Source organism: Bos indicus x Bos taurus, chromosome 4 (genome assembly GCF_003369695.1).
Source record: "Bos indicus x Bos taurus breed Angus x Brahman F1 hybrid chromosome 4, Bos_hybrid_MaternalHap_v2.0, whole genome shotgun sequence".
NCBI lineage: Eukaryota > Metazoa > Chordata > Mammalia > Artiodactyla > Bovidae > Bos > Bos indicus x Bos taurus.
The window spans coordinates 4840284-4868131 of record NC_040079.1 but is presented as its reverse complement, the minus strand read 5'-3'; the positions used below and the strand labels follow the sequence as shown (position 1 = coordinate 4868131).

Here is a 27848-nt window from a genome sequence, read left to right as displayed (position 1 = left end):
ACACATCCAGAGCTTGATAACGAAGGTAACAGAATTTTCACATCTCAACAGCTAAAAGGAGAAGTCCTCTCAAGTAGAGCAAGAGACTGTCACTCTTATTGATCACACACTCTTTATGGGGAGGAAAAATAAGCATATTCCCCCAACATACAAATATTTATAGATTAAGAAGAACTAAAAAGCCTCTTGACCAAAGTCAAAGAGGAGAGTGAAAAAGTTGGCTTAAAGCTCAATATTCAGGAAACTAAGATCATGGCATCTGGTCCCATCACTTCAAGGGAAATAGATGGGGAAACAGTGTCAGACTTTATTTTTTTGGGCTCCAAAATCACTGCAGATGGTGACTGCAGCCATGAAATTAAAAGACGCTTACTCCTTGGAAGGAAAGTTATGACCAACCTAGACAGCATATTATAAAGCAGAGACATTACTTTGCCAACAAAGGTCCGTCTAGTCAAGGCTATGGTTTTTCCAGTGGTCATGTATGGATGTGAGAGTTGGACTGTGAAAAAGGTGAGCGCCGAAGAATTGATGCTTTTGAACTGTGGAGTTGGAGAAGACTCTTGAAAGTCCCTTGGACTGCAAGGAGATCCAACCAGTCCATTCTAAAGGAGATCAGTCCTGGGTGTTCATTGGAAGGACTGATGCTAAAGCTGAAACTCCAGTACTTTGGCCATCTCATTCGAAGAACTGACTCATTGGAAAAGACTTTGATGCTGGGAGGGATTGGGGGGGCAGGAGGAAAAGGGGACAACAAAGGATGAGATGGCTGGATGGCATCACTGACTCGATGGACATGAGTTTGAGTAAACTCTGGGAGTTGGTGATGGACAGGGAGGCCTGGAGTGCTGCGATTCATGGGGTCGCAAAGAGTCAGACACGACTGAGCAACTGAACTGACTGAATTGAACTTATGTGTAACATGTACTACATGTAATAAAATACACAAGAATATAAAATGAAAAAGGAACTGTGGATAAAATATGGTAATGAAGTATATTAATAGCAAAATAACATTTATTGAGGGCACACAAGTGGGTGTGAATGACAGTAATATGATCCAATGTAATTTAACTTGATTAACAATTAGAATGCCATCATTTTAAATTCCATAATATGGCTGAAGAGCAAATACCGCACCTAGAAGGGCTGTTAGCCTGATGACTTTTTATTGCTTGCCGACAGTTTGGTTCCCCTCCAACTCACAACAAAAGCAGTCCCTAGACAAGGATTTTGTTTTTTAGGGGGAGAATCCCATGAGGCTGCATGAGAGTGGGGAAGTGAGAGGGAGGGTGGAAGGCAAGAAACACTGAGATAATGAGGAGATGGCTCCTACAGGGGCCACCTGAGAAACACCTTGGTTCTTACCAAGGGGTGAGGAGAGGCGTTCCCAACCTACCAAGCCCTGGCCCTCACTGGTAAGGACTGCCCCGCCTGGCCCACACGCCGCCCAGCAGGCTCTGTGTCCAGATGACACTTGCAGAAGTCACTGGGTTTGGGGAACTGCAGGTTCCCCAAAGCTGGAGGAGCTGCAGGTACAAACAGCATATGCTACATCTGCTATGCCTGCATTATGAAAATGATCTTTTGAGCCCTTACAGAGCAGCTTTGTTAGGTAAGTGAACATACAGTTAATTTTAACTGAACAGGTTACATTTAAATGATCACACCCTTGAGAACACCTGAGTCCATTGTTCTTTCCACTTTTCCTACAGGATACCTCAAAAATACAAGTGACATAAGGCAATCTGATATATGGGTTGAATGAGTGATAGGGTCAATTATCAAATATTGATATGACTCAATCCTTTCTTAGATTAGAATCTATGAATCAAGGTTCTACATTTTTCTTGCTCCTTCACCGCAGGCTACCTTGTGTGCCCCTGGAGATGCATGCACCCCTTTCTGGCCATTACTAGACCAAGGAATATAAAGCCTCGTCCAGCTCTCAGCTGGCAACATTTCAATTCATTTCAGGGTATGTCTGACCTATTCTAAATGGGTAAGAAAACACAAGTAACGTGCAATTATACTATAGTTTTAGCATTTGCCTCTTACTTAACAAAGGTAGGAGGAGAAAGGGGTGACAGGACCAGATGGCTGGATGCCATCACAGAATCGATGGACACAAGTTTGAGCAAACTCCAGGAGATGGTGGACAGGGAGGCCTGGCGTGCTGTGGTCCATGGGGTCACAAACAGTTGAACATGACTGAGCGACTGAACAACAAACAACAAGTTACTTAACAAGAAAGATGAAAATTTCAACCTTCACAGAATTCTCTGAATGGGTATCTCATTTCCCCGTGATTTAACGATTATACAGAAACCCAACCACAATGCAGCTGTGTCCTGGGATTCGGTATAACAGATCAGAATGCTCTGACTTCCCGTAGTCTTGGATGTGAAAGGCAGATTGGGTAGGCTCCTTGCTTTCATCCTCTTTACAGAAATAACAGCTCCAGAGAAACATTTTCCAAGTTCACAGCTTCTTAAAGGAGTTACATATGAAAAATCAGAAAGGCGTTTCAACTTTCCTAAACAAGTATTTAACTGAGTTCCAGAAATGTGACACAAAGTTAGAAAACTCCATTTTATTTGGACTGAAATGTGTATCTTATTTATTTAGTTTTAAAACAACTTAATATAGTTTAACTATTATTGTTATCACTCTGAATAATCTTCAACAACCCAGGAACAGAACAGTCTAAGGTTCCAGTTTAAGAACTCCATTCTGTGTAGAAACGTGGTTATGTTAGATTCCCTTAGAGTTTAAAATTTTAGAATCAAATCATTTTAGCCTATTAAACACTTTTTAAAACTTGCATAACATCTGACAAAAGACTGTTTTATGATACACGTCAACAAAACTCAACACCACTTTCTCCAATAGTAAAAAAGTGTTTTTTTACATTGTTACTTTTTAAATGACGTGAAAGTAAAGAAAACTGGTTGCCGGCTTTGGAGTCATTTTGCTTGGAGAAGAGTATTCTGTGCTTCACCACCCGCTGCCACGCCTTACAGAGATAGGGCCTATAGTCCACATCCACGTCACTCAGGCAATTACGGGCGCAGGAAGGCCCTTCCTCCGGGTTTGAGGCTTTCTGCATTATACTTTGTGTTGTTGCAAAGAGAACCAACCGATACTCGTTTACAAGCTTCTCCAAGAGCTGAGAACACTTCCTCAGAGTAGACTCCTGCAGGTTAACACTTTCTCCTCCATTGACGCGGTCTATCCAATAAAAAGCTGACAGGCTATCCAAAATCAAAAGGCAGACAGAGGGATGCCTACAGAGCATCGTTTCCAGCGAGCACAGGGTGAGGAGTAACTGGGTGCTGCTACTGCAGTACACCAAAAACAACCGCCCAAGGCAGTGTTTGACCATCTCCTCAGAGCTCTGCGGCAGTCTATGCTCAAGGACCGTAACAAGCCGGAGCATATCAAAGTGGTAATCTGTATCAATAAACACAACTTCTACTTCCAGTCCACCTTCCGATTTTGGAAGTATACATCGTGCTGTCAAATGATAAAGCATTTCTGTTTTTCCTGTTCCTTCTGGACCATGAAATTCAAGAACATCACCTGTGTAAAATTTTAAAATGTCAGTCAACATGTAGCAGCACAATAATGACAGGACACAAAATGAAGTCTGCAAAAAATGTTTTTTATAAAGACATTTATGGAAAGTTTTCTCTTTTGAAAGAAAATCTAAACCCATTTGCCAAAAGGAATTTGTATATGCAAATACAAATAAAGACATTAAACATAAATCATTACATTTCACCTCTGAAAAAGGTGTTCGCTGTTAATTAGCACCAAGAAAATCTGACAAACAAAATGAGATGGTTGAAATGGGCCTATGGGCATCTCCTGGAGATGGGTCCTCATACATTCACAAGCGCTCTTACAGCACTGCGAATAAAGTGCCTTAGACCAAGCATCTTTTAAAAAGATACTGACTACTGGTACACAACATTTCTAGTCGTTAATTACCCAATATCTGGTTTCTCCTTTTTCTTTAAGTGTAAAACCCCACTTTGGGGGGAAAAGCAATGTGCACAGCTTAAAAGCGATTTTCCCAGTCTTCCTTGCAAAGAGAGGCCACCAGGTACCACAGTGTAGCCACAGGTGGACGTCTGCTGGGGTTTTCCAGTTGTGCTGTCCTGACATGGGCGCCACTTCTGCTCTGTTGCTCCCTTCTCGGAAGTGACAGCTATCTAGAAACAGCGAGGGCGACAGGTATACATCGCGGAGGGAAGGCCCTAAGGAGGACAGAGCAGGAAGACTGGAGGTGCCCAGGACGTGGATGACAATACAGAACCCTGCACAGCAGCCATGCGCAGCCTGCCTCCACACCAACATGAAGAATGAAGTCATGAGGCTGGGCTTCTGTTATGTGCAGCTGAAACACTCCCTAACAAGGGCTTCCCAGAGTGGCCGGCATTCTGGGTGGAAGGGCTCTTGACTGTGCATTTTCACGCACACAGGCAGTAGGGCCCCCAGCCCTCAGGCCCTGAGTGCCAACTGCATCCGCAGGGGAAACACTCTGCACGTTTCCACACTGCCTTGAGTTGCTCTGTGCTATATGAATACCGCTCGACACCATTTCGTTCAAATGACACCTGCATTGTGAGTTATTTTCTGAGCATTATAAGTCAGGGTCAACTGCTCTGAAGACTCAAATCTCTTTCTTGGCAGGTTCGAGTCACTCTCGTTTACTGAGGACAGCACAAATAAAACACCTGGGGAAACTGTCCTGCCGCCAGACTTTCAAAATCCACTCACAACAGGGGCTTTTCAATTCTTGTCTATTTGCCATTCGCTTTATGGCTGAATAGTATAAGTGGAAACACCACGTTAAAAAGGTAGTTTCTTAGGCTCTGAACCAACTACAAGGTCTGTCTGAGAGTCCAGTTACTTTATTTCCTGTTATTACTAACAAACCATTGTATGTTGGAACACTCACAAATAATCTGTAAGAAATCTAGCAATCTGCCACCATACCATATTTAAGTAGTACAAAACTTCAGCCAATTTTCACTATAATCTTATATACAATTTGCAATTCAAATTTTTAATTAAAAAGATTCTCCCCGCCCCCATTCCCAAGATTTCAGCCTCAGAGAGTAAAATTATCTTCACATTAACAATTGTTCATGGATGCTCTTATAGTGACTAAAATTATGTTCAGTTATGTTCAACCCAGAAGTTCAAGTTACTCCCTCCTACCATATAGCTAAGGAAGAACTAAGTGGAAATCCTCCCCATGCCCCCAGATAAAACTCTTTTATCGCCCTATATTATAGAAAGAGAATAAACTACATCACTAGATGAAGGAACATTAACATTGAGCCAATATTAACGATAGGGAAGGAAAGCTGAAAACACAGATGAGCAAGATTAATGGGAAAGTGGCTGTGAGGACGCAGTGGGCCACGAAGAGACGCAGTGGGGAGATAAACAAGCAGACCACACACATGCGCCTCTTTTTCCTAGGAACTTGGCCCACAAGGCTGAGGAGCAGCCATCAACACTTCCACAGGGCCTTCCAACTGAAAAAGGGAATCCTAATAATAACACTCAGAGGTAGGAAAAGCAAACTTTATCATCAATCATCATTACATTTACATGGTATGTCATCTCTGAAGATTTACTTGGTAGATTTCCTGTTCACTACTTTAAGGTGAGGACTTGAATACTCTATCCCTAGTGCAAAGTACAGAATCTTTTGAATGCATTTCATCAGATTCTTTTCTTCTTAAGAACATCTTGAAAGAAATCTAAAAAATGAAAATGTAAGTTCTCATTCCATGCACAAAGTCAGTTTTGGAACACAGCATTTTGAAAGGGAGGAGGTGTGGCAGGGAGGCGCAGGTGGGGTGCGGCTTTGGTTAGCAGAGTGGGCAGGTGTGAAGGCCACTGACCGAGGCGTGGAATGAGGGGCCAACACCAGAGATAAGCCAGGACAGGAACCAATGGTCCAGGGCCAGTTCAGCCCCCGCCAGCTGCCCTGGGCCCAAGTGTGCTGATGCTTCATTTCTATCAAGTCTTCGGCCTCCTTCACTTACTCAGAAGGTAAGGGGAAACCTAGCGTAGTGACTTAAAAGTTCTCAAAGACAGGCTTGGAAGTGCCGTGTAAAGAAAGAAAAAACCAAAACTGAGTAGAGATTTTTAATCCACATATCACATAAATATTCTAACAAGAATTTAGCTTTCAAAATGGTATGTTAAGATGTATCTCTAGGTGTCAAAAATAAATATATCCTATGGCCACTAGGATTCAAGATTCATGACAGTAATAAGAGGTTGAAGAGAGCAATTTAGGAATAAGCTACACAGAAACGGAGAACAGAAAACTCTTCAGGGGAGTGGGAGTGAACCTAAAACTAAGACAGAGGCCGAAACTCAAGTCTCAGGACACATCCACAGCTAGAGAAGCCAGCATGAAGGCAGTTAAGACACAAATTTAATAGAAACAGTACTAAATAATAGTAAATGCAGCAGAAAAGTTCTAAAAATTAAAAAATGGCAGGGGAGAGGTAAGGAACAGATCACCGAACTGTCGTGGAAATGTACAGTCTGCAAAAGCACCTTTAACATAAACATTATTTTATGAACCAAACTTTAAAAACAGAGATACTCAGTCTGAAACAGCACCACAGGGAGCAGTCACTATCTTTAGGTAAGAGCAGGATGGAAATCAGACTGGAGGAAGGGAGGCATACATGAGGAACCAGAAAAATAACAATGGTTTAGGCTCGTTTAATGGAGAAGGAAATGGCAACCCACTCCAGTGTTCTTGCCTGGAGAATCCCAGGAACGGCGGAGCCTGGTGGGCTGCCGTCTACGGGGTCGCACAGAGTCGGACACGACTGAAGCGACTTAGCAGCAGCAGCAGGCTCGTTTAAAGAGTAAAAATTCAACAGCAATTTCATGTGGCTGGAGAGTCAAATGAAGATAAGGTAAGAGAAATGTAACATATTCTGAAGCAACAGAGGAGGGACTCCGCAGGGAGCTAGAAACCCATGATATTGGTGAGACGGTAACTGTGAGACCTCTCCGGGTGTTTTCTGGAGTTCTCAGAACAGAGGGAAAATGAAAACTTTGCTAAATATTTTCTTGGATAGAGAGGGGTGGTGCTCATAAACATTTTTTCAGTGTAATTCAAAAGAGTAAAGCTTTGAAAGCACTCTCCTACAAGATCTAACAAGGCTTTCTAAACCCATGCATTAATTGAGGAACAGCCAGTGTGGTGTGAATATGGATTCTTCCGAGCCCTGGTTCAGCATGAATGAAACTGAGGCAAAGTTTAAGGCTGTCTAATTGCCAACAAAGGTCCGTCTAGTCGAGGCTATGGTTTTTCCAGTGGTCATGTATGGATGTGAGAGTTGGACTGTGAAGAAGGCTGAGCGCCGAAGAATTGATGGTTTTGAACTGTGGTGTTGGAGAAGACTCTTGAGAGTCCCTTGGACTGCAAGGAGATCCAACCAGTCCATTCTGAAGGAGATCAGCCCTGGGATTTCTTTGGAAGGAATGATGCTAAAGCTGAAACTCCAGTTATTTTGGCCACCTCATGCAAAGAGTTGACTCATTGGAAAAGACTGGGATGCTGGGAGGGATTGGGGGCAGGAGGAGAAGGGGTCAACAGAGGATGACATGGCTGGATGGCATCACTGACTCAATGGATGTGAGTCTGGGTGAACTCCGGGAGTTGGTGATGGACAGGGAGGCCTGGCGTGCTGCGACTCATGGGGTCTCGAAGAGTCGGACACGACTGAGCGACTGAACTGAACTGAAGAGACTATCAGGTAGGTAGAAGCACTCTTCCCCTTTTACAGATTAGTAGCAAAGTGGGGGGGGGGGAAGGGCATTTTTAACAACTGGGTGAGTAAAATCTGCCAACTTGGAAATTAAAGATGAATATGATCATTAACTTCTTGAATAGATTCTCTACAAATATGTTTGTTTAATGATGAACTAAATTTCATTGATTTTTATAAACATTTACTACCTAATCATAAGATCAAAAATAATATTCAAACATAATGTTCTATAGAGAGACATGGTCCTTTTAACTGCATCTGAAACACTATCTTATAAGTTTCTGTGAGCTGTTAAGAGAAATCTTGCCCCAGTCCAGTCAAAGTATTGAGTATGACAACTGGTAGTTAAAGGAAAAACCCAAACCAAAAAAAAAAAAAATTACCTCTACAGTTTGACAGTTGACAAGTTAAACTAAATCAGAAAATCTGGATGGTTTGGCCTTGATAGTTACTATCACAAATAGAATGCTGTAAGGGGTTTGGGTAACAGATTGTCAGAGTGAGTTTAAGAATCTAAAGAGCCTTCAAAATAAGGACAAGAGAGAAAAGCCAAAAAATACATCCTCTAGGTACCAACTTACTTCTTTGGTGGCTCAGTCAGTAAAGAATCTACCTGTAATGCAGGAGACCTGGGTTTGATTTCTGGGTTGGGAAGATCCCCTGGAGGAGGGCATGGCAACCCACTTCAGTATTCTTGCCTGGAGAATCCCATGGGCAGAGGAGCCTGACGGGCTACAGTCCACGGGGTCTCAAAGGGTCAGACACGACTGAGCAATCATGTAAGAAATATGCTGAATTTGCAGAGCAATCACTATAGTGCTGAAGAGATAATGAGTTTGCATATGGTACTGAATAACTCCTATCCAAAAAAAGCATTAAAAACGTTTCACAACAGTACTGGAGATGCTTGTAACCCCTCAATCTCTTACTGCTTCAAAATGAACTTCCCTATAATACTCTGTTAAAGTGCTGTTGTTGATAAATAACCCTTATAATCCTAGTTTTATGTCTGCTGTTGCTCTAAAGAATATTCACCTAACCAGATATTTTTTTCCATCTAACTAGTTTTATAGCTCTAAGATCTATCATAATTTTAAGTAAACTTTTTTGTTAGTGACTGAACATAATGGTTTTTTTTAAAGTTTCTATAAACATAACATTCAAATGTTTAAGCTATGCTTCGAATCCATGTTTTAATGTCAGTTCCATAAGGTTCAATGTAATAATATCCTTTCTGATAGAATAAAAAGATAGTTGAATCTTTTGTCTAATATGTTTGACCAAAATTTGTCATTTATTATTGACAGTTTAGAATTTTTTTGACTAACACATATGCTCTATAGGAAATACTAAAAGGAGTCCTTCAGGATGCATGAAAGGATAGCAGTAGACAGTAACTTAATTCCAAATGAGCAAATAAAGAACAGAGGTAAATATAACTATATAGGTAAATATAAGAGTTATGTGTGTTTTATATTTGTAATTATTTTTTCATGTGATTTAAGAAACAACTGCATTAAGTAATTTTAATTATTTTAACTAAGCAAAAATTTAAGTGTGAAGGGCATCTACTGTATAATACATAATTTATAACAGCAAGAGGAAGGGGACAGGAATGGAGCTATATGATAGCAAAGATTTTTTACAAAAAATATAGAAATTAAGACGGTATGTAGCCCAAACTAGACTGTTATAAATTAAGACGTTGATCGTAATCCTGAGGGTGATCATGAGGTAACTAACTCAAAAAAAGGTAAAAATAATGACAAGGAATTAAAATGATACACTAGAAAATATCTATTTAACACAAAGTGAAAGTGTTAGTTGCTCAGTTCAGTTCAGTAGCTCAGTCGTGTCCGACTCTTTGCAACCCCATGAATCGCAGCACGCCAGGCCTCCCTGTCCATCACCAACTCCCGCAGTTCACTCAGACTCACATCCATCGAGTCAGTGATGCCATCCAGCCATGTCATCCTCTGTTGACCCCTTCGCCTCCTGCCCCCAATCCCTCCCAGCATCACAGTCTTTTCCAATGTGTCAACTCTTCGCGTGAAGTGGCCAAAGTACTGGAGTTTCAGCTTAAGCATCATTCCCTCCAAAGAAATCCCAGGGCTGATCTCCTTCAGAATGGACTGGTTGGATCTCCTTGCAGTCCAAGGGACTCTCAAGAGTCTTCTCCAACACCACAGTTCAAAAGCATCAATTCTTCGGCACTCAGCTTTCTTCACAGTCCAACTCTCACATCCATACATGACCACTGGAAAAACCATAGCCTTGACTAGACGGACCTTTGTTGGCAAAGTAATGTCTCTGCTTTTTAATATGCTATCTAGGTTGGTCATAACTTTTCTTCCAAGGAGTAAGCGTCTTTTAATTTCATGGCTGCAGTCACCATCTGCAGTGATTTTGGAGCCCAAAAAAATAAAGTCTAACACTGTTTCCCCATCTATTTCCCATGAAGTGATGGGACCGGATGCCATGATCTTCGTTTTCTGAATGCTGAGCTTTAAGCCAACTTTTTCACTCTCCACTTTCACTTTCATCAAGAGGCTTTTTAGTTCCTCTTCACTTCCTGCTCAGTCAGGTCCAACTATTTTTTCTTTACTTTTTGTGTCCAACTCTTTGAGAACCCCATGGATGGCAGCCCACCAGGCTCCTCTGTCCATGGAATTCTCCAGGCAAGAATACTGGAGTGGGTTGCCATGCCCTTCAAGTGATCTTCCTGCCTTGGGGATCGAACCCAGGTCTCCTGAACTTCAGGCAGATTCTTTACCATGTGAGCCACCACTGAAGCCCATTTAACACAAAAGAAGACGGTAAACGATGAATAGAGGAACAAAAGAGATGTAAGACACATATAAAACAGATAGCAGAATGGCAGCCATAAACCCTATCTCAACTAATAATAACAAATGGATTAAACAGTCCAAACAAAAGGCAGAGACTGACAAAAGGGAATAAAAAAACATGATCCAACTACAGGTTGTCTACAGTGGGCATACTTTATATCCCAAGTCACAAGGTTGATAGTAAAACGACAGAAGAAGAAATACTATGCAAACGTAACCAAGAGAGGCCACAAGTGGCTAGCCTGTCATCAGACAAAATATATGTTAAGACAAAAAACTGTTATTAGAGACAAAGGACCTCTTTTTCACTGTGGTAAAAGACATAACATAAAATTTACCATCTTCATCATGCAGTTCAGTAGTGTTAAGTACATTCACACACCTGTGAAGCAGATCTCTAGAACTTTATCACCTCACAAAACTGAAAATCTGTACCCATTAAACGACAATTCTCTCTTTCCTCCCCAGCCCCTGGAAACCACCATTCCACTTTCTGTTTCTATGATCTGACTATTTTAGATACCCCATATAATACAGGGGATTCAGGAAGTATTTTTCTTTTTGTGACTGGCTTATTTCACTAAGCATGTCCTCAAGATTCATCCATGTTGTAGCATGTTTCAGAATTTCTTTCCTTTTGAAGGCTGAATAATATTCCATTCTATGTACAGACCACCTTTTTTTTTATCCATTCATCTGTTGATGAGCACTTTGGTTGCTTTCATCTTTGAGCAATTACTGTGAATAGTGCTGCTATGAACACAGGTATGCAAATAAATACCTATTCAATACCCTGCTTTTGATTCTTTTCGACTGTATACCCAGAAGTACAATGGTAGTTCTATATTTTACTTTTTGAGGAACCTTCAATCTGTTTTCCATAATGGCTGCACCATTATTATCCCATTTTTATGATCCCAACATTTTATGATCCCATCAATAGTGCACAATGGTACTAATCTGCTCCCCGCCTCACCAACACTTGTGAGTTTGTTATGACAGTAGCCATCTTAAAGGGTGTGAGATGACAAAGAGAAACATTTTATAATGATTAATAAGTCAACTCATTGATAAGCTATAATAATGATAATAAACATACATGTGCCCAACACTACATGAAACCCACAAAAACTGACAGACAGAAGCAGACAATTCACCAATAGTTGGAGACTATAAGACTAAAATATCCAACTTTCAACAACAGACAGAACAACAAGACAGAAGATCAGCAAGGAAAAAAATACCTGAACAACACTAAAAGCCAACTAGAACTAAGAGACATCAATAAAACACCTGGCCCAGCTACAGCAGAATGCACAGTCTTCTCAAGCACACGTAGGACATTCTCCAGGATGGACCATATGTTTGGCCAGAAAACACATCTCAATAAATTTAAACAGACTGAAATCACAGAAGTATGTTCTCTGATCAGAAAATAATGAAAACAGAAACCAGTTACAATAATACCAAAAGCCCTAAATCTTTTTGACCTTGGATTAGGCAATGGCTTCTTAGCTTTGATACTAAAGACAAGAGCAAGAAAAACTGGATAAATTGATGGACTTAATCAAAATTAGTAACTTTGTGCCTCGATGGAGAAAAGAAACTATAAAACAGGAGAAAATATCTGCAGATCACATATTTAATAAAGGCTTGTAGCTAAAATATATAAAGGACTCTTACACCTCAATAATAAAAAGACAGCCCAATTTTATAAATAGGCAAAAGATCTGATATTGCCCCAAATTACACACACAAACTGCCAAAAAGCACATGCAAAGATGCTTAACACCATTAGCCATTAGGGAAATGTAAATCAAAACCACAATGAGGTATCACTTCATTCTCACTGGGAAGGCTATAATCAAAAAGACAGACAATAGCTGTGTGCAGGACCTGGGTAGACTGGAACCAGGACACACTTCACTGACGCTGACAGGTGAAACGTGGGTTTCCCAACAGGCACTTTAAACAACAGCCTGGAAATTTCGCCAAAGGTTAAACACAGAGCTACCATACAACCCAGCAGCTCCTCTCATAGGTACTACCCAAGAAAACGGAAAATATTTCTCCAGAGAAAAACTTGTACCCAGGACGATCATGGCAGCATTATTCTTAATAACCAAAAAGTAGAAACAACCCAAATGGCCATCAACTGATGAATGGATTCAACAGAACATTAGTCAATAAAAAGGAACAGACTACTTGATGCATGCTACAGTATAATAAATCTTGAAAATATGAAGCAAAGTAGACATCAGTGACAAAAGACCATATACTGGATGGTTCCAACGACATGAAATGTCCAGAAAAGGCACATCACTGAGGCAGAAAGTAGATTAATAGGTGCCTAGAGCTAAGGGATACAAGAGGAATTGAGGAGTGACTACCAGCAGGCATGGGTTTCTTTTGGGGATGAAGAAAATGTTCTAGAATTGACTGTGCCAATAGACGCATAAGTGCAAACTGTACACTTGAGTGAATTGTATCTCTTTAAAGCTATTACAGTGGAAAAGAAAAACACACACACACACATCTAAGCACACCACCTTCTTTTTTAAGTTTTCCCTAGTGGAGAAGTGTTAGCAGAATAAGCGGCTATCATTTTCCCTATTGTAAAAATATTCACAGAACTACCAAGTACCTAAGAACTTTCCTGTGATCCTCAAACTTGTACGGAAACAAAAAATAAGTAACAAACTCCCACAGTTACTGTGCTGGGATAAGAGAGGTTTTTACACTGAAGACTTACTGAAGGTAAGCCAGGCTCCATCTCAGCTGGCAGACAACGAAGGTTAAAAAGTGTGCCGCCATCATCTCTGTCCCGGTTTTTAATTTCACGTTTAATCTATGTAGGCTCTTGCTAGAAGTATGAGTATGTACATGAATGTGTGTGTGTGGGTGTGTTAGTTGCTCAGTCGTATCCAACTCTTTGCAACCCCGTGGTCTGCAGCTCACCAGGCTCCTCTGTCTATGGAATTCTCCCAGACAAGAATACTGCAGTGGATTGCCTTTCCCTTCTCCAGGGGATCTTACCAACCCAGGGGTCAAACCTGGGTCTCCCACATTGCAGGCAGATTCTTTACCATCTGAGCCACCAGGGAAACCCATATATGGATATATGCAGGGGAAAAACTTGTCTTATAAAACTTCATTTATGACACTGTATTTTGGCTTGAGACTGTGTTTTTACCATGCACAGGTGACTCTTCATCAGCAAACAGATGTGGTTCTATCTCTTTCAAGGAACTTCTACCTTCCAGTCGGGCAAGGAGCTTGCAAAAGGCAGGAAAAAAAGAGAGAGAAGGAAAATTTATTATCTAAAAATTTAAAATCCAACATACACACACACACAACAAGTCAAAATTTATACAATTTACCAAAAGTCTGTAAGAAACTTTTCACCAGCATTTTGAGGATTTGGAGGAAATTATGAAATAGAAAATATAATTTAGAAGAAAAGTTGTGTTCATTTACCCAGAATATACTTTATTTTTTACGTACCAAGTACTCTTGGTATAAAATGAGTCTCTGCCTTCAAAGAAGCCGATAGCATAGTTTGGGACACAGAATCAAACTAATTGCAAAGTATTTACCTTCCTTACTTGCTATAATTATCTTTCTCACTATGCCTACCACACTTGTCACACAGGTATCAGCTTTCATCTGTCCATTATAGTGCCAGCTCCTTCTCTGGTGGAGGGGATGGGAAGGGAAGGGACAATGGAGAAAAACTCTCCCTGAGAAGCTCCAAATACTTGAATCTGTGAACAGGGCACATAGGCAGGCATACCTGGCAGATGCAACATCAGCCAAGATGAAAAGGTTATAAACAGCTGTGTGTAGGTAAACTGTAAGGAGATCTGAAATGCCAGAGCTTTCAGCACAAAACAGGCAGGACATAACGAAGTCCTAAAGAACAGAAGTCAGATCACAAAAGATCTTGGATGTCACCTTTATGAGTTTGCTCTCTGGTCTGTAGATTAGAGCAAGGGGTTTTCAGAAGCAATGAATAGACTTCCCTGGTTGTCCAGTGGTTAAGAATCTGCCTCCCAATGTAGGAGACATGGGTTCAATCCCAGGTCCGGGAAGATCCCACATGCCATGGGATCCCACATGCCATGGAGCAACTAAGCACAGTTACTGAGCCTGCTTGCCTTAAAGCCTGTGCTCCGTAACGAGAAAAGCCTAAGCACTGCAGTGAAGAGCAGCCCCACTCACCACAACCGGAGAAAGTCCGTGCACTGCAACAAAGACCCAGCACAGCCAAAAGTAAATCATAAGTTTAAAAAAAAAAAAAGCAGCAATTTACAACAGTTAAGAGTAGACAGCTGGGACTTCAGAACCTGACCCACTAGATCCCTGGGCTTGAGGTTTCTCATAGGTAAAGGGAAGAAAAAACCAGTATTTCCTTCACAAGACTGCTAAGGATTCAACGTGTTCCAAGAGAAATTGATGCCTAGAGTGGTGGGGTGAGGGATTGGAGGCAGCTCAACCTCAGTTATTGGTGGGCTGACTATGTCCACATGACAAAGCCCCATAAAGACTCTGGACACCAAAGCTCAGGTGAGCTTCCTCGGCCAGCACACTGTCCTCGCTGCCGCTGGGGAAAGCTAGCACACTGCCCACACCCCACCAGGACAGGACAACCGGAAGCTCCTGTTGGGAATGCTGGATTTCGTCCCACTGTACCTCTTCCCTGGGCTGATTTCAATGTTTCCTTCTGCTGCAGCAAAATATAAGTGTGACTAAGCTTTCAGTGTATTCTGTAAGTCCTTCCAGCAAAATCACTAAACCTGAAGGTAGCCTTGGGAACCGCCAAACATGCAATTAATGTCTGAATGAGTGAGGGGGTGAGGACCTGGAACTCTGCAGACGGAGTCTTGGAGACTTCCCCCAACTTCACACACAAAGAAAGCACTTCTGCTGCGAACTCAAACGCAGTGGGTTTTCTCTAGGAAAAGCACTTGTGTGATTATATGAGATGGATACTTTTTCACAAAACACTTTTATTTGAAGAATGACTGACAAATTATGATTACACAAACTTGGGTAGATGTCAGACATCTTATTGAAAATGAAGGAAGTGAGCCTATCACTTTAAGGAAAAGTAACTGTCAGTATTTGTTGCCAATGATAAAATATGAATTTTGGAAAACTTTTATCTACTACTGTGAGCTTGACAGCATCCCAATACTTAAGGTAGTGGTAAAATCACTGGTGATTTTAACAAATGTGATTTTGGGGGGCTAATTATTTAACAAATGTGTAAATACTTGGAAGATCTACATAACTCAGTGAACCACCATTTCCAAATGACCAATCACTGGGTAAAATTCACTCCCAGACAGTTTAAAGTTATAAGTCAATGGATTGTAACATATGAAAAGTTTACTGAAATAATTTCATATTCTACAATGCAATAACTTCACTATTTGTCAAGTTTTGGTATACTGTCAAGGAAGAATATCCACAATTGTCCAAAAATACTTCTTCCTTTTCCAGCTCTGTAAGAGCTGAGATTATCTTCACAAACTTTAACCAGAACAACACATAGTAATAGATTAGATACAGAAGGAGAGATGAGAACCCAGTTAACTTCACTCCTCACTACATTTTTTGTTTAGGAAAACATAGCTATTTTTCATAATAATACTTACACAAATAGGCAATATTAACAACATATAAAAGTCATCTGATGGGATGAAGGATCTTCCAAACCCAAGTATAAAATACCCTAAAAATTTGGCATAAACCTGACCATTACATAAATTTAAGTGAATGATGTCCAGATTTGAGGAGTTGAAAGAAGCAAGGTGTAATCAAACTAGAGCTTCAGAAGTGCAAAAAGTAAGTTAAGCCAAGGTACAAGGAATCCAACTAAATTCTGCTTGACGGGACACTTTAATTCCTTTAGGGAAGATGACCACGTCAGGCAAACAGAGTTTGGGGATGGCAGCTATTAAGATAATTAAACTATTTCTCTTGATTCTCTAAGCACCCTTTCTGAGCCCAAATTTCCTAATTGGGAAAGAATACACAGAGGACACAATCTTCATCTATTTGGCACATGCACTCAAATTGTAAATGAACAGTTTTTGCATTTGGTTTGTAAATCAGTATCTGCCAGGTTTTATCATCATAACAATACCTATCTAAAAACAACTACTATTTGTACTTGCTGTGGTATCAGTGGTACATAACTTCTATACATTATCTCTTTTAATTGTTACATTAACTCTATTTGTTATCATTCTGCTTCTCAGATGAGAAAATGAGTTAGGATTTCACTGAGACCTCTGCCTCCCAAAGCCTGGAGCTCTCCCCTGCGCTACAAAGCCTCGAAGTCTGCATCACTGGACACAGGGACAACGGGTTTGGACTTCCTCAGCGGAAGGTCAAACCAACCTAAGGTCCTGTCTAAACACTTACCTGGGCTCTCTCACCATCTCTCATAACACACCCTAACATCACAAGGATCCCCAAATATTTTCTTTCAACAGCAGAAAGAAAGGGGGTAATACTTAATTATACAAATATTCATTAGTAAACATTCCAGTTGAATATTTCCAGTAAATAGTCCAGTGAATAAGTTGCTGGGCATACATAGATACAACAGACACAGTTTCTATCCTCAAAAAATTGAATGGGGCAGAGTCAAAAGGTTAAAGAATTCAAGAAAGTATTGTAGGTGCTGTAACAGAAATGACATGGGGCTCTGTGAAGGCACTGAAAAGGGAGAGTGGATTCTAATCTGTGTGAGAGGCTACTTTAATTTTGAAAGAGACGTTCATTGATCAAGAAATGTCCTTTCCCTATACTCTCAAATGCTCTAAGGCCCAGACTATTGAATGAATGAAAACTCTATACATTCTTGAGGGCCACCTCCTTCCAGAAAGCTATTCCTATACTTCAGAACACATTACCAGTCTCCCTCATCTGGACGTAAGAGCTTAAAGGAGAGGGCTCTATCTTGGCTCACCACCAATTCCAAAATGCTTTACATCTGGCACAACCTTAGTAGCTGCTTGTTAAGATGAAGGTAAACAGGGCACAGGTAGGTAGAACTGGGCAAAGGCTGGAGTAAAAGGATCCTTAAACTATACAAATTTTTCTATGTTTGGACAACCTATGCAAAGTTCTACAAAAGCCTATGAGTATTCTTCAGTTCAGTTCAGTTCAGTCGCTCAGTCGTGTCCGACTCTTTGCGACCCCATGAATCGCAGCATGCCAGGCCTCCCTGTCCATCACCAGCTCCCGGAGTTCACCCAGACTCACAGTTATCGCTAAAGTTATTAATAGTCATTAACAAGAGTCTGTTTTATTGAACATATACCTTCAAGGTATATGTTTATTATATATGCTTATTAAGTAGAATATGTATCATAAAGATGCTTTAAAGCATCATTTTATTTTTATGGAGAAGCTTACACTAGAGCAGGAAGGGGAGCTTAAAGATCAAATTACCAGAAATGAATGATATTAAGGCAAACATGCATATGTAATTGTCATTTGGGTAAAGGCTCATTTCCCCTGACCTTTTGTGATGAAATCTGTTTGCAGATGGACGCAGCAGCAAGGTTTCAAACCAGTTAAGTGTGAAAGTCCATCTACAATCTAAACCAAATATTCACCCCCCTGCCCTATAACAGGCTTGGACTTTCATCTACAAACTGAATACAATTCTTAGTTTTCCTGCATATACAATATATAGAGGAAATTCACTCCAGGCAAATATGTGTAACTATAACACAGAGAGGGTTTCCCAGGTGGCTCAGCAATAAAGAATCCATCAGTCAATGCAGGGCATGCAGGTTCGATCCCTGGGTCACGAAGATCCCCTGAAGAAGAAATGGCAACCCACTCCAGTATTCTTGCCTGGGAAATCCCATGGATTGGTGGGCTATAGTCCACGTGACTGCAAAGAGTCAGACAGACACGACTTAGTGACTCAACAACACATAAAGAGATGAGCTGGAACGTGTAGGAAGGCAAGGAAACAGCACCTATGTTAACATGTATGTGATCAATGCAAAATTTGGCCCTTATCATGGAGTCCCTTAAATCAGAGGACTAATTCTTTTCATTTATGAAATCAGGCTCTTCTGCTACTTAGAAAATTCAACTGCCCTTCAGGGCAGAGTACTAGGCCTGGTTCTTCAATAAAGCTTTTGTCTAAATTACATGGAAAAGACAGCTGTTACTCAGACACTAAATAGTACAATTCCATTGTTTCTAGTATATTCCCTGAGAGCTGCTGCCTTTCACTAATATGTTTTAAAAAGCAATCATCCTATAAGAAAAATTTATTAAAAGTCAGGCGAAAATTACTATACATACCTAAGCAGCATTAATTTCTAGCAAAATAAAGACTAAATTTTAATTTATGACATTTCACAAATTAGTAATTTCATTAAATACACAGTTAAGATTTCACTAGGAAGTCATTATCAGACTGTGCTTCAAAATTTCACTTAGAAAAATCAACTATACACAAGACCTCAGAAAGAGACAACAAAGCATAGACTCAAAACTGCAGAAGCTTAACACTGGAGGAACTCCCTCCCCTGGCCTCCTGCCCCGTTTATGAGACTCCGCTGGAGAAACATGTGAGGTGCATTCTCCTATACTCTTGTTCTCTCTTCCCCAGGGAAGGAGGGATTTTCCTAATGGATTATTTTAGACACGCACTGATCAGCCTGTGCCGGGGACCTGACAGCTTGTCTGCACGAAGTGCACCTTCTGCCTTTCTAGTCTAAGACGGGTGCTTAGAAATGAGCATTTGGCAACATAAAGTTTGACGGTAACCTTGAGAAAAGCACTTAGTGGAAGATGGAGACAGAAGCCAGATGTTGTTTAGTAGCTAAGTCGTGTCCAGCTTTTGCGACCCCATGGACTGCAGCCCACCAGGCACCTCTGTCCATGGGATTTCCCAGGCAAGAATACTGGAATGGGTTGCCATTTCCTACTCCAGGGGATCTTTCTAACCCAGGGACCGAACCTGCATCGCACAGGTATTCTTTACTGAGTTACTAGGGAACACCTACTGAGCGCCTTCAGTGAGCTAAATACTGTTCTAAACGCTGAGACTTGAAGAAATAAACTCAGCAGAGAACATCTGCAATCATGATTCTTAAATGGCGGGGGTGGGAGGTGGGAAGACAACACATGTACAATGTAAGATGTCAGATGTAAGTGTTCAGAGGGAGAAAAAGGTTAAATGGAATAAAATTACTAGTAGGAAGGACACCTCCCTGGTGGCTCAGTGGTTAGGAATCTGCTTGCCAATGCAGGGGACATGGGTTCAACCCTCGGCCTGAGAAGATCCCACATGCTGTGGGACAACTGAGCCTGTGCTCTAGGGCCGGTGAGCCGCAACCACTGAGGCCTGCACACTCTAGGGCCCACGTTCGGCAACAGGAGAAACCACCGCAGTGACTGACAGACAGCAGCCCCCACTTGCCCCAACCAGAGAAAGCCTGCACAATGCCACGAAGTCCCATTGTAGCCATAAACAAAAATAAATCTTAAAAAACAACAGTAGGAAGGACCTCCTCATACAAGTTGGCTTGTGAACACAAACGACTCAAGTGTGGAAGTGAGCCGTGTCACTTTCTGAGGGAGAAGTATCTAGGCCGACTCAACAGGAACTGCAAAGGCTCTGAGGCTGAGGCAGATCTGGTACATTCAAGGAAGAGCAAGAACAGTGTGCCTGAAGAAGAGTCAGGGAGAGTGGGAGAGAAGATCACAAAGGCAGGAGAGGAGAGCTGAGGTTATGGGTGGGGCGGAAGGACAAATCACACAGTTTGCAAATCATATAAGAAACAGGATTCCAGGTTCTACTATGAATGATACAGGAACCTCTGGAAAGCTCTGGGCAGTAGAGTCTGCTTATGTTTTGAGTGGAGCATCGTGGACACTACGTGGAATATACATTAGAGGAAGTGTGAACAGGGTGAAGCAGAGACCAGTTAGGAGGTTAGTGCAGTCAAGCAGGTGATGGTTACTAGGAAGAGGAATGGCTGCAGGAAAGGTAGTGAAATGTAGTCAAATCCATGATAACACATTGAAGGTACAGAAGACAGAATGCACGAACGAATGTGGGCTGATATGAGAGGAAAAAGTGGATTCAAGAATGACTTCAAGGTTTTTGGCTTGAGCAAAAGGTAGAAAAAAATTAGTTCACCATTTAACAAGATAGGGACGGCAGAAGAGGGAGCAGGCTGGGGCTGGGTGTACATGTGTGGTGGTACACCAAGGGTTCAATTTGGGGCAAGGCTTCTCCTATTTTCTTTGGATCCAGGAGTCAATCATGATGAACATGTTAAGTGTGGGAGGCCTATTAGACATCCATGTGGGTATCAAGAAGGTACTAGAACATATGTGGCTGGAATTCAGGCATAAGGTTGGGTTTGATAACAGGTATTTTGTTGAGACAAAGTGAATTAGCTAGGAAAGCACAGGTGGGATTGGGAGTCCACTTGAAGTTGATGGTTATAAATTTAAAAATGAAATCAGTCAGCCTGGTCGTGATTTTCCCTAGCAATATCCAGCTGAGTGGGTAGACAGTAAACAGTAGGAAGTAGGAAGTAGACAGCTGGGTTTAACCATGGTCAGGAAAGCAGTTCAGTTGTGTCTGACTCTTTGTGACCCCATGGACTGCAGCATGCCAGGCTTCCCTGTCCTTCACCAACTCGTGCAGCTTGCTCAAACTCATGTCCATTGAGTCAGTGATACCATCCAGCCATCTCATCCTCTGTCGTCCCCTTCTCCTCCTGCCCCCAATCCCTCCCAGCATCAGGGTCTTTTCCAATGAGTCAACTCTTCGCATGAGTGGCCAAAGTGTTGGAGTTTCAGCTTCAGCATCAGTCCTTCCAATGAACACCCAGGACTGATCTCCTTTAGGATGGACTGGTTGGATCTCCTTGCAGTCCAGGGGACTCTCAAGAGTCCTTCTTCAACTCTTCAAGCCACAGTTCAAAAGCATCAATTCTTCGGTGCTCAGCTTTCTTTATAGTCCAACTTTCACATCCATACATGACTGTCAGAAAAACCATAGCCTTGACTAGACGGACCTTTGTTAGCAAAGTAATGTCTCTGCATTTGTAGGTTAGGATGTAAAAAGACAATAAGTTGAAAGTACTCACAATGGAGTAATGGTAATAATGGAGCACTGATTCGGTTCTGGGTAAGAAGGGATGAAAAGAGAGAAGGGGATAGATGTTGTTCTATCACTGCAAGACCAATTATTATTATTTAAGAAACACTACTTGTCTTATGTAATATTTGCCTCTTGTGGCTCCACATGGGTCCACAACCCAGGCTTCAAGGCCCACCGAAGTGGCCCTCCTATGCGTTACAGCATGCGGGGCGTGGAGGGGTGTTGTTTGGCACACCGGTCCTCTTGTGCCTCTTTGACTGCCAGCAACAGCCAGCTATGGGCCCGACGCTCCAGTGCCATCTATTTTCAGGGCCAGTTGATTTGGCAGGTGAGTTGAACCTTTTCTAAGAAAAGAAAACCAGGGGATTTCCAGGTGGACCAATGGTTACAATTCGGTACTGTCACTGCCAAGGGCACAGGTCAATCCCTGGTTACAGAACTAAGATCCTGTGTGCAGCACGGTACAGCCAAAAAATAAAGAAAACCAGGTACTACTATTAATAAATATTTATCAAGTGTTCACTGTGCAGGGAATACTGTGCTTAGTGGAAGGATATGCAGAAGTATAAGGACTCACCTTCTAGAAGTACAGCTGAAAGGGAACTGAGAAATCATCATCTATCCCCTCACTTTACAGCTAGAAGACAAGGCTTAATACGTGTGCTCAGCAGTGTCCCACTGTTTGCGGCCCATGGACTGCAGCCCGCCAGGCTTCTCTGTCCATGGAATTTTCCAGGCAAGAATACTGGAGTGAGTTGCCATTTCCTCCTCCAGGGGATCTTCCTGGCCTGGGGATCAAACCCCCATTCTTAGGTCTCCTGAGATGGAAGGCAGATTCTTTATCACTGGCACCACCTGGGCAGCCCCAAGGTTTAACAACTTATACAAAATCTCTCAGCTTGCTGCCAGCAGAGCCAAGACTAGAATCATGATCCAGCACTCTCCATCTCAGCCTCCAAAACAATGACATTGGGAAATTTCTGGCAGGGAATTCCCTAGTGGTCTAGTGGTTCATGTTCTTCACTTTCACTGTGGTGGCCTGGGTTCGATACCTGGTTGGAAAACCGTCCCATATGCTGAGCAGAGCAGCCAAAATACCAAAAAAAAAAAAAAAGAGAGAGAGAATTTCTGGGAAACCTCACAAAAATCCACCTTGTATGCATGCTAATTGCTTCAGTCTTGTTCAACTTTTTGCGACCCTATGGACTGTAGCCCTACAGACTCCTCTGTCCATGGGATTCTCCATGCAAGGATACTGGAGTGGGTTGCCATTTCCTCCTCCAGGGGATCTTCCCCACCCAGGGAGCAACCCTCATTGGCAGGTAGGTTCTTTACCACTAGCACCACCCTTGGGACATGATAATTGGGGTGGAGAGGTTTCCAACTTTTCACTTCGTACTACTGGAATGTTCTGCCATAAGCATGTAATACTTTAATAATAAATACAATAGAAACTATCATAATAAAATTAAAGAGAAGAAAGAGTATGTTGTGCATGTCAACCAAAACTGGACAGCAAATTTTTTTATCCCCCGGTTACTTTTACACTTAACGAATACTGGCATTTTTGAGAAAACTCAAAGTACGTCACTACTTAACAACTACGTGCAAATGCAGCCACTTGGTGGGTGATACCAAAATATCGCCAAATCTTTTCTCATGTTCAGAGGATATAAAAGTAAAAATACCACTGCTACTGTTTGAAAGTAAGGTAAAGAACAGATTATCTACTGTAAATTGCATTCCAAGGTGTGTCTTCTTTAAATCAAGGGCTCACTACGTAAGTTTTCCACTTGCTCTCTCGCCTACCAGAGATTGCATCCCTGGAATCTGCTTAAAAAAAAAAATCCTCTTTGCAACTTTTGTGTTTTTTTTAAAGACCCTGTATGAAATGTCTTTTGCCTCCTAGTCACAAGACGTGGGGGAAAGTTAGCTATTTTATAATGTGGCTATTCTTGTGAATTAAAAAGTAGCTTATTTCAGTTTCTTGGGATAGTCTGTGACCTCAGATATCTTCCTCAACACAAGGACTCCAAGAAGAAGTTCGTGTAGTAGACTAATGTACTAAGAAAAGAAACAAAATCCAAATAAATTCAGCAACGGCCACAGGGTGCCCAGCACTTAAAAAAGAGGCTTGTTTAGTTGGTTTTGTTGACAAAAAGGAAAAAGAATAAGGAAGCATCCTCCCCACCCCCGCCCACTCTGTACTCCAAAGTAATTCTAGCAAGGCAATCTTGCTGAGGATCGCCAGACGGCTGGGGCAGGCAGACGATATGATGAATTTTTTGTTCAGTGATTTGACTGTACTGGGTTCTCAGTTTTTAGATGCTAGCCTTGTTCTGACTGCCAAAGTCATCTGAGTTTAACCTAGGATTCAAATTATCATTTCAATCAGTGAGCTTGTAACTGTGGCAGTTCTTACGGGGAGCGGCGCCTCCACTCTAAAGGAGCAAGGGTTGGCAAACAACGGCCAGCAGACCAAACCTTGATGTTTAAAAAACAAAAGGTTGGGACTTCCTTGGTTGCTTACTGATAAAAAAAAAAATCTGCCTGTCAATGCAGGAGACTTGGGTTCCATCCCTGGTCCAGCAAGACCCCACAGGCCGTGGAGCAACCAAGCCTGTGCGCCACAACTACCACGCCTGTGCTCTAGAGCCTGCAGACAACTACAAGGCCCACTTGCCACAGCTGTCTAAGCCTGCTGTGCGGTACAGGCCGCGCTCCAACAAGAGAAGCCTCAGCACCACAACCAGAGAGCAGCCCCCACTTGCCACAACTACGGAAAGCCAGTACAGCAATGAAGACCTGGCACCAAAAATAAGGTTCCCCAAAAGAACAAAAGGTTTATTGGAACAGAGCCACGCGCATTTGTTTACACGTCTCTGGCTGCCTTCACATTAAACAGCAGAGTTGAGTAGTCCTGACAGACGGAATGGCCCGCAAAACCTAAATACAGACTATCTGGACCTCCGCAGAAAGCTTGCTCATCAGTTTAGGGCAGTGCTACCCGTCCTCCCTCCTCGGTATAAAAGATCCTCCGTAACCTGCACTGCCTACTTTTCAGGGCTGACTTCCCAACAATGTGTCCGCACTAGCTTTGTTTGGCTTCAACTACAAAGAGCTACTTGCACTTCCCCTAAATCAGGGAGCATAAACGTGAGAGTCGCTCGGTTGTGTCTGACTCTTTGCGACCCCATGGGCTATACAGTACATGGAATTCTCTAGACCACAATACTGGAGTGGGTAGCCTTTCCCTTCTCCAGGGGATCTTCCCAACCCAGGGATCGAACCCAGATCTCCCGCATTGCAGGCAGATTCTTTACCCGCTGAGCCACCAGGGAAGCCCAAGAAGACTGGAGTGGGTAGCCTATCCTTTCTCCAGGGGATCTTCCCGACCCAGGAATCGAACCTGGGGTCTCCTGCAATGCAGGCGGGTTCTTTACCAACTGAGGTATCAGGGATGCCCAAAGGCAGAACCCACATACTTCCAACTCCCTGCCCCATGTCACCCCTTCCTTGCCAAGTCACCTTCAAAAGGTCCCTGAAACTTCCGCTGTCGCCTCCCCCTCCCAGTTAAGTCTTCCAGGTTGCCCAAGGTCCTGTAATTGGCGGTGAGCCTCCCTTCTCAGTTCTCCAACAGCGGAAGCTGTTTCCTGCTTCTAACTCTAGTTCTTTCACCCGCGGCTAACACATACGAAGTGCTCGATCCTTGCTGGTTCAATTCCTGAATAAATCCTTGCAGGCCTCACACTCACTGCTTGTGTGGCCCTGGATACTTGGGCTGGATATATATTGTAATAGCGAGGGCAGGACGCCATAAGCAAAGACGTACAGAACAGAAGGCGAAGGTGGCGCCACCTAGTCAAACACCCCTGTTCTAGAAAATCTATGAACGCTCAGCCAGGCGACACCCTGCTTTTCTTAGCCTCTCCTGCAAACCGTGTTTGACTGCCGTGCACGGGTTTGGCCCATAACGTTAGAGACTAGACAGCTCCCATTTTACACGCAGTCGTGTACGCAGTGAGCCCTCTGAGGGCCCCAAGTCTCCGGGGGGCGCAAATTTGGGGGACGGGCACCAGGGTCGCCGGGGTCCGGGCCCCGCGCGCCTCCTCCTCCTGAGGCCCCGGGCCTCCCGCGCCCGCTGGCCTCCCGCGCCGACCCGCGGCCCTGTTCTCGTCTCCCTGGCTTTCACCCCGGCGCCTCTCACCTCCGTCCCAGATTCAGCCCTATGGAAGTCACTACACATCTCCCCGGAGGCTCGGCGCACCAGCCACTCAATCTTCCCGCCTACAGCGCCATTTACCGCCCGGCGTCTTCCCCTCAGCCAGTCAAAGACGCTAACCCTTTGACCCCGGCGTGACATGCGCACTGCACCCAGCCTACGCTGGGGCGCCGGCAGGCATGCGCAGTAGGGCGTTCTAGCATGCCGGTTCACTGACGTCAGACCCCCGTCTCCTAGGAGACTAGGAGACAGCTTGCTGCTGCTGCTGCTGCTGCTGCTAAGTCACTTCAGTCGTGTCCGACTCTGTGCGACCCCATAGACGGCAGCCCACCAGGCTCCCCCGTCCCTGGGATTCTCCAGGCAAGAACACTGGCGTGGGTTGCCATTTCCTTCTCCAATGCATGAAATTGAAAAGTGAAAGTGAAGTCGCTCAGTCGTGTCTGACCCTCAGCGACCCCATGGACTGCAGCCTACCAGGCTCCTCCGTCCATGGGATTTTCCAGGCAGGAGTACTGGAGTGGGGTGCCATTAGGGGGTTATTTTCCTCTCTCGTAAACTTCAATATGCTTTTGTTAAGTAAAACTAGCAGCGTGTGCGTGTGGTTCATGGTTGATTCTGAAAAAAAGTACATTAAATTTAAACGAATTTTTAAAAATGTACCAAGCCGACAGATTTATTGAGTTCATTTTGGAGGCAGAAGAATTCTATTAATAAGTTGCTATCAAGTGTCTATCCGTTAAGATGAATATTAGATGAGATGATAGAAAAATGGATGGATATTGAGTATTTGCTATTCTCCAGACCTTGTGCGGAGTCCTGGGAACAGAACAAAGAATAAGATACATGTCTGAATGGAGTTATTCTTGGACTTGCCTCGTGGCTCAGCTGGTGAAGAATCCGCCTGCAATTCGAGAGGTCTGAATTGGATCCCTGGGTTGGGAAGATACCCTGGAGAAGGGAACGGCTACCCACTGCAGTAATTCTGACCTGGAGAATTCCATGGACTGTACAGACCATGGAGTCGCAAAGAGTCCCGACAGGACTGAGGGACTTTCACTTTCACTGAATGAAGTTTACAGCATAGGAAAGTCATTTATTCCAATGTGTCCTTTAAAAAGTCACTTTCCAACAGCTGTATCTGTTGTTTGGTTGGGCAAAACTTTGAGGTTGGCACTCTCCATTCTCTTAATCTTATCCTTACACTTGCAGCTGTGTAATTAAGAAATGATTTTATAATAGTAATGATAGTTAACATTTACAGTGCCAGGCAGTCCTAAGGGCTTTAATATATAATAACTGATTTAATCCTCACAGTCCTGATGTGGGTATTGTAATAATCTGCATTGTACTGGTGAGGAGACTGAGGCATTTATTTTGGCCCATTTTACTGTGTTGTAATCATCCCTGGTGGCTCAGAGGTTAAAGCGTCTGCTTGTGATGTGGGAGACCCAGGTTCAATCCCTGGGTCGGGAAGATACCCTGGAGGAGGAAATGGCAACCCACTCCAGTATTCTTGCCTGGAGAATCCCATGGACAAGGAGCCTGGTAGGCTACAGTCCACAGGGTCGCAAACAGTCAGACACGACTGAGTGACTTCACTTCACTTCACTTCACTTCAATCATCATAGTGGTTGGGACATTAATAAGAAATAGGAAGCAAAGACCATGAATACAGTCAGTTCTTCAAAGAAACTTGGCTCTGAAGGAAGGAAATAACATGCTACATAGAAGAAACATATATATAGGATATAGGAAGAGTCTTTTAAGAAGGTAAAGCCTGGTTCATGTTTAAA

The 27848-nt window shown here is 42.8% G+C and overlaps 1 protein-coding gene across 1 annotated transcript; it reads right to left on the bottom strand.

The window, feature by feature from the left end:
* Positions 1–982: 982 nt before the first annotated feature.
* On the bottom strand, positions 983–26187 carry XRCC2 (X-ray repair cross complementing 2). The gene is made up of 3 exons (XM_027538513.1): positions 26041–26187; positions 13866–13947; positions 983–3582 (listed from the first exon to the last, which is right to left on the bottom strand). Exons 1-3 carry the CDS (start codon positions 26077–26079, stop codon positions 2861–2863), a joined length of 843 nt encoding a protein of 280 aa, XP_027394314.1. The 5' UTR covers positions 26080–26187; the 3' UTR covers positions 983–2860.
* Positions 26188–27848: the final 1661 nt, after the last annotated feature.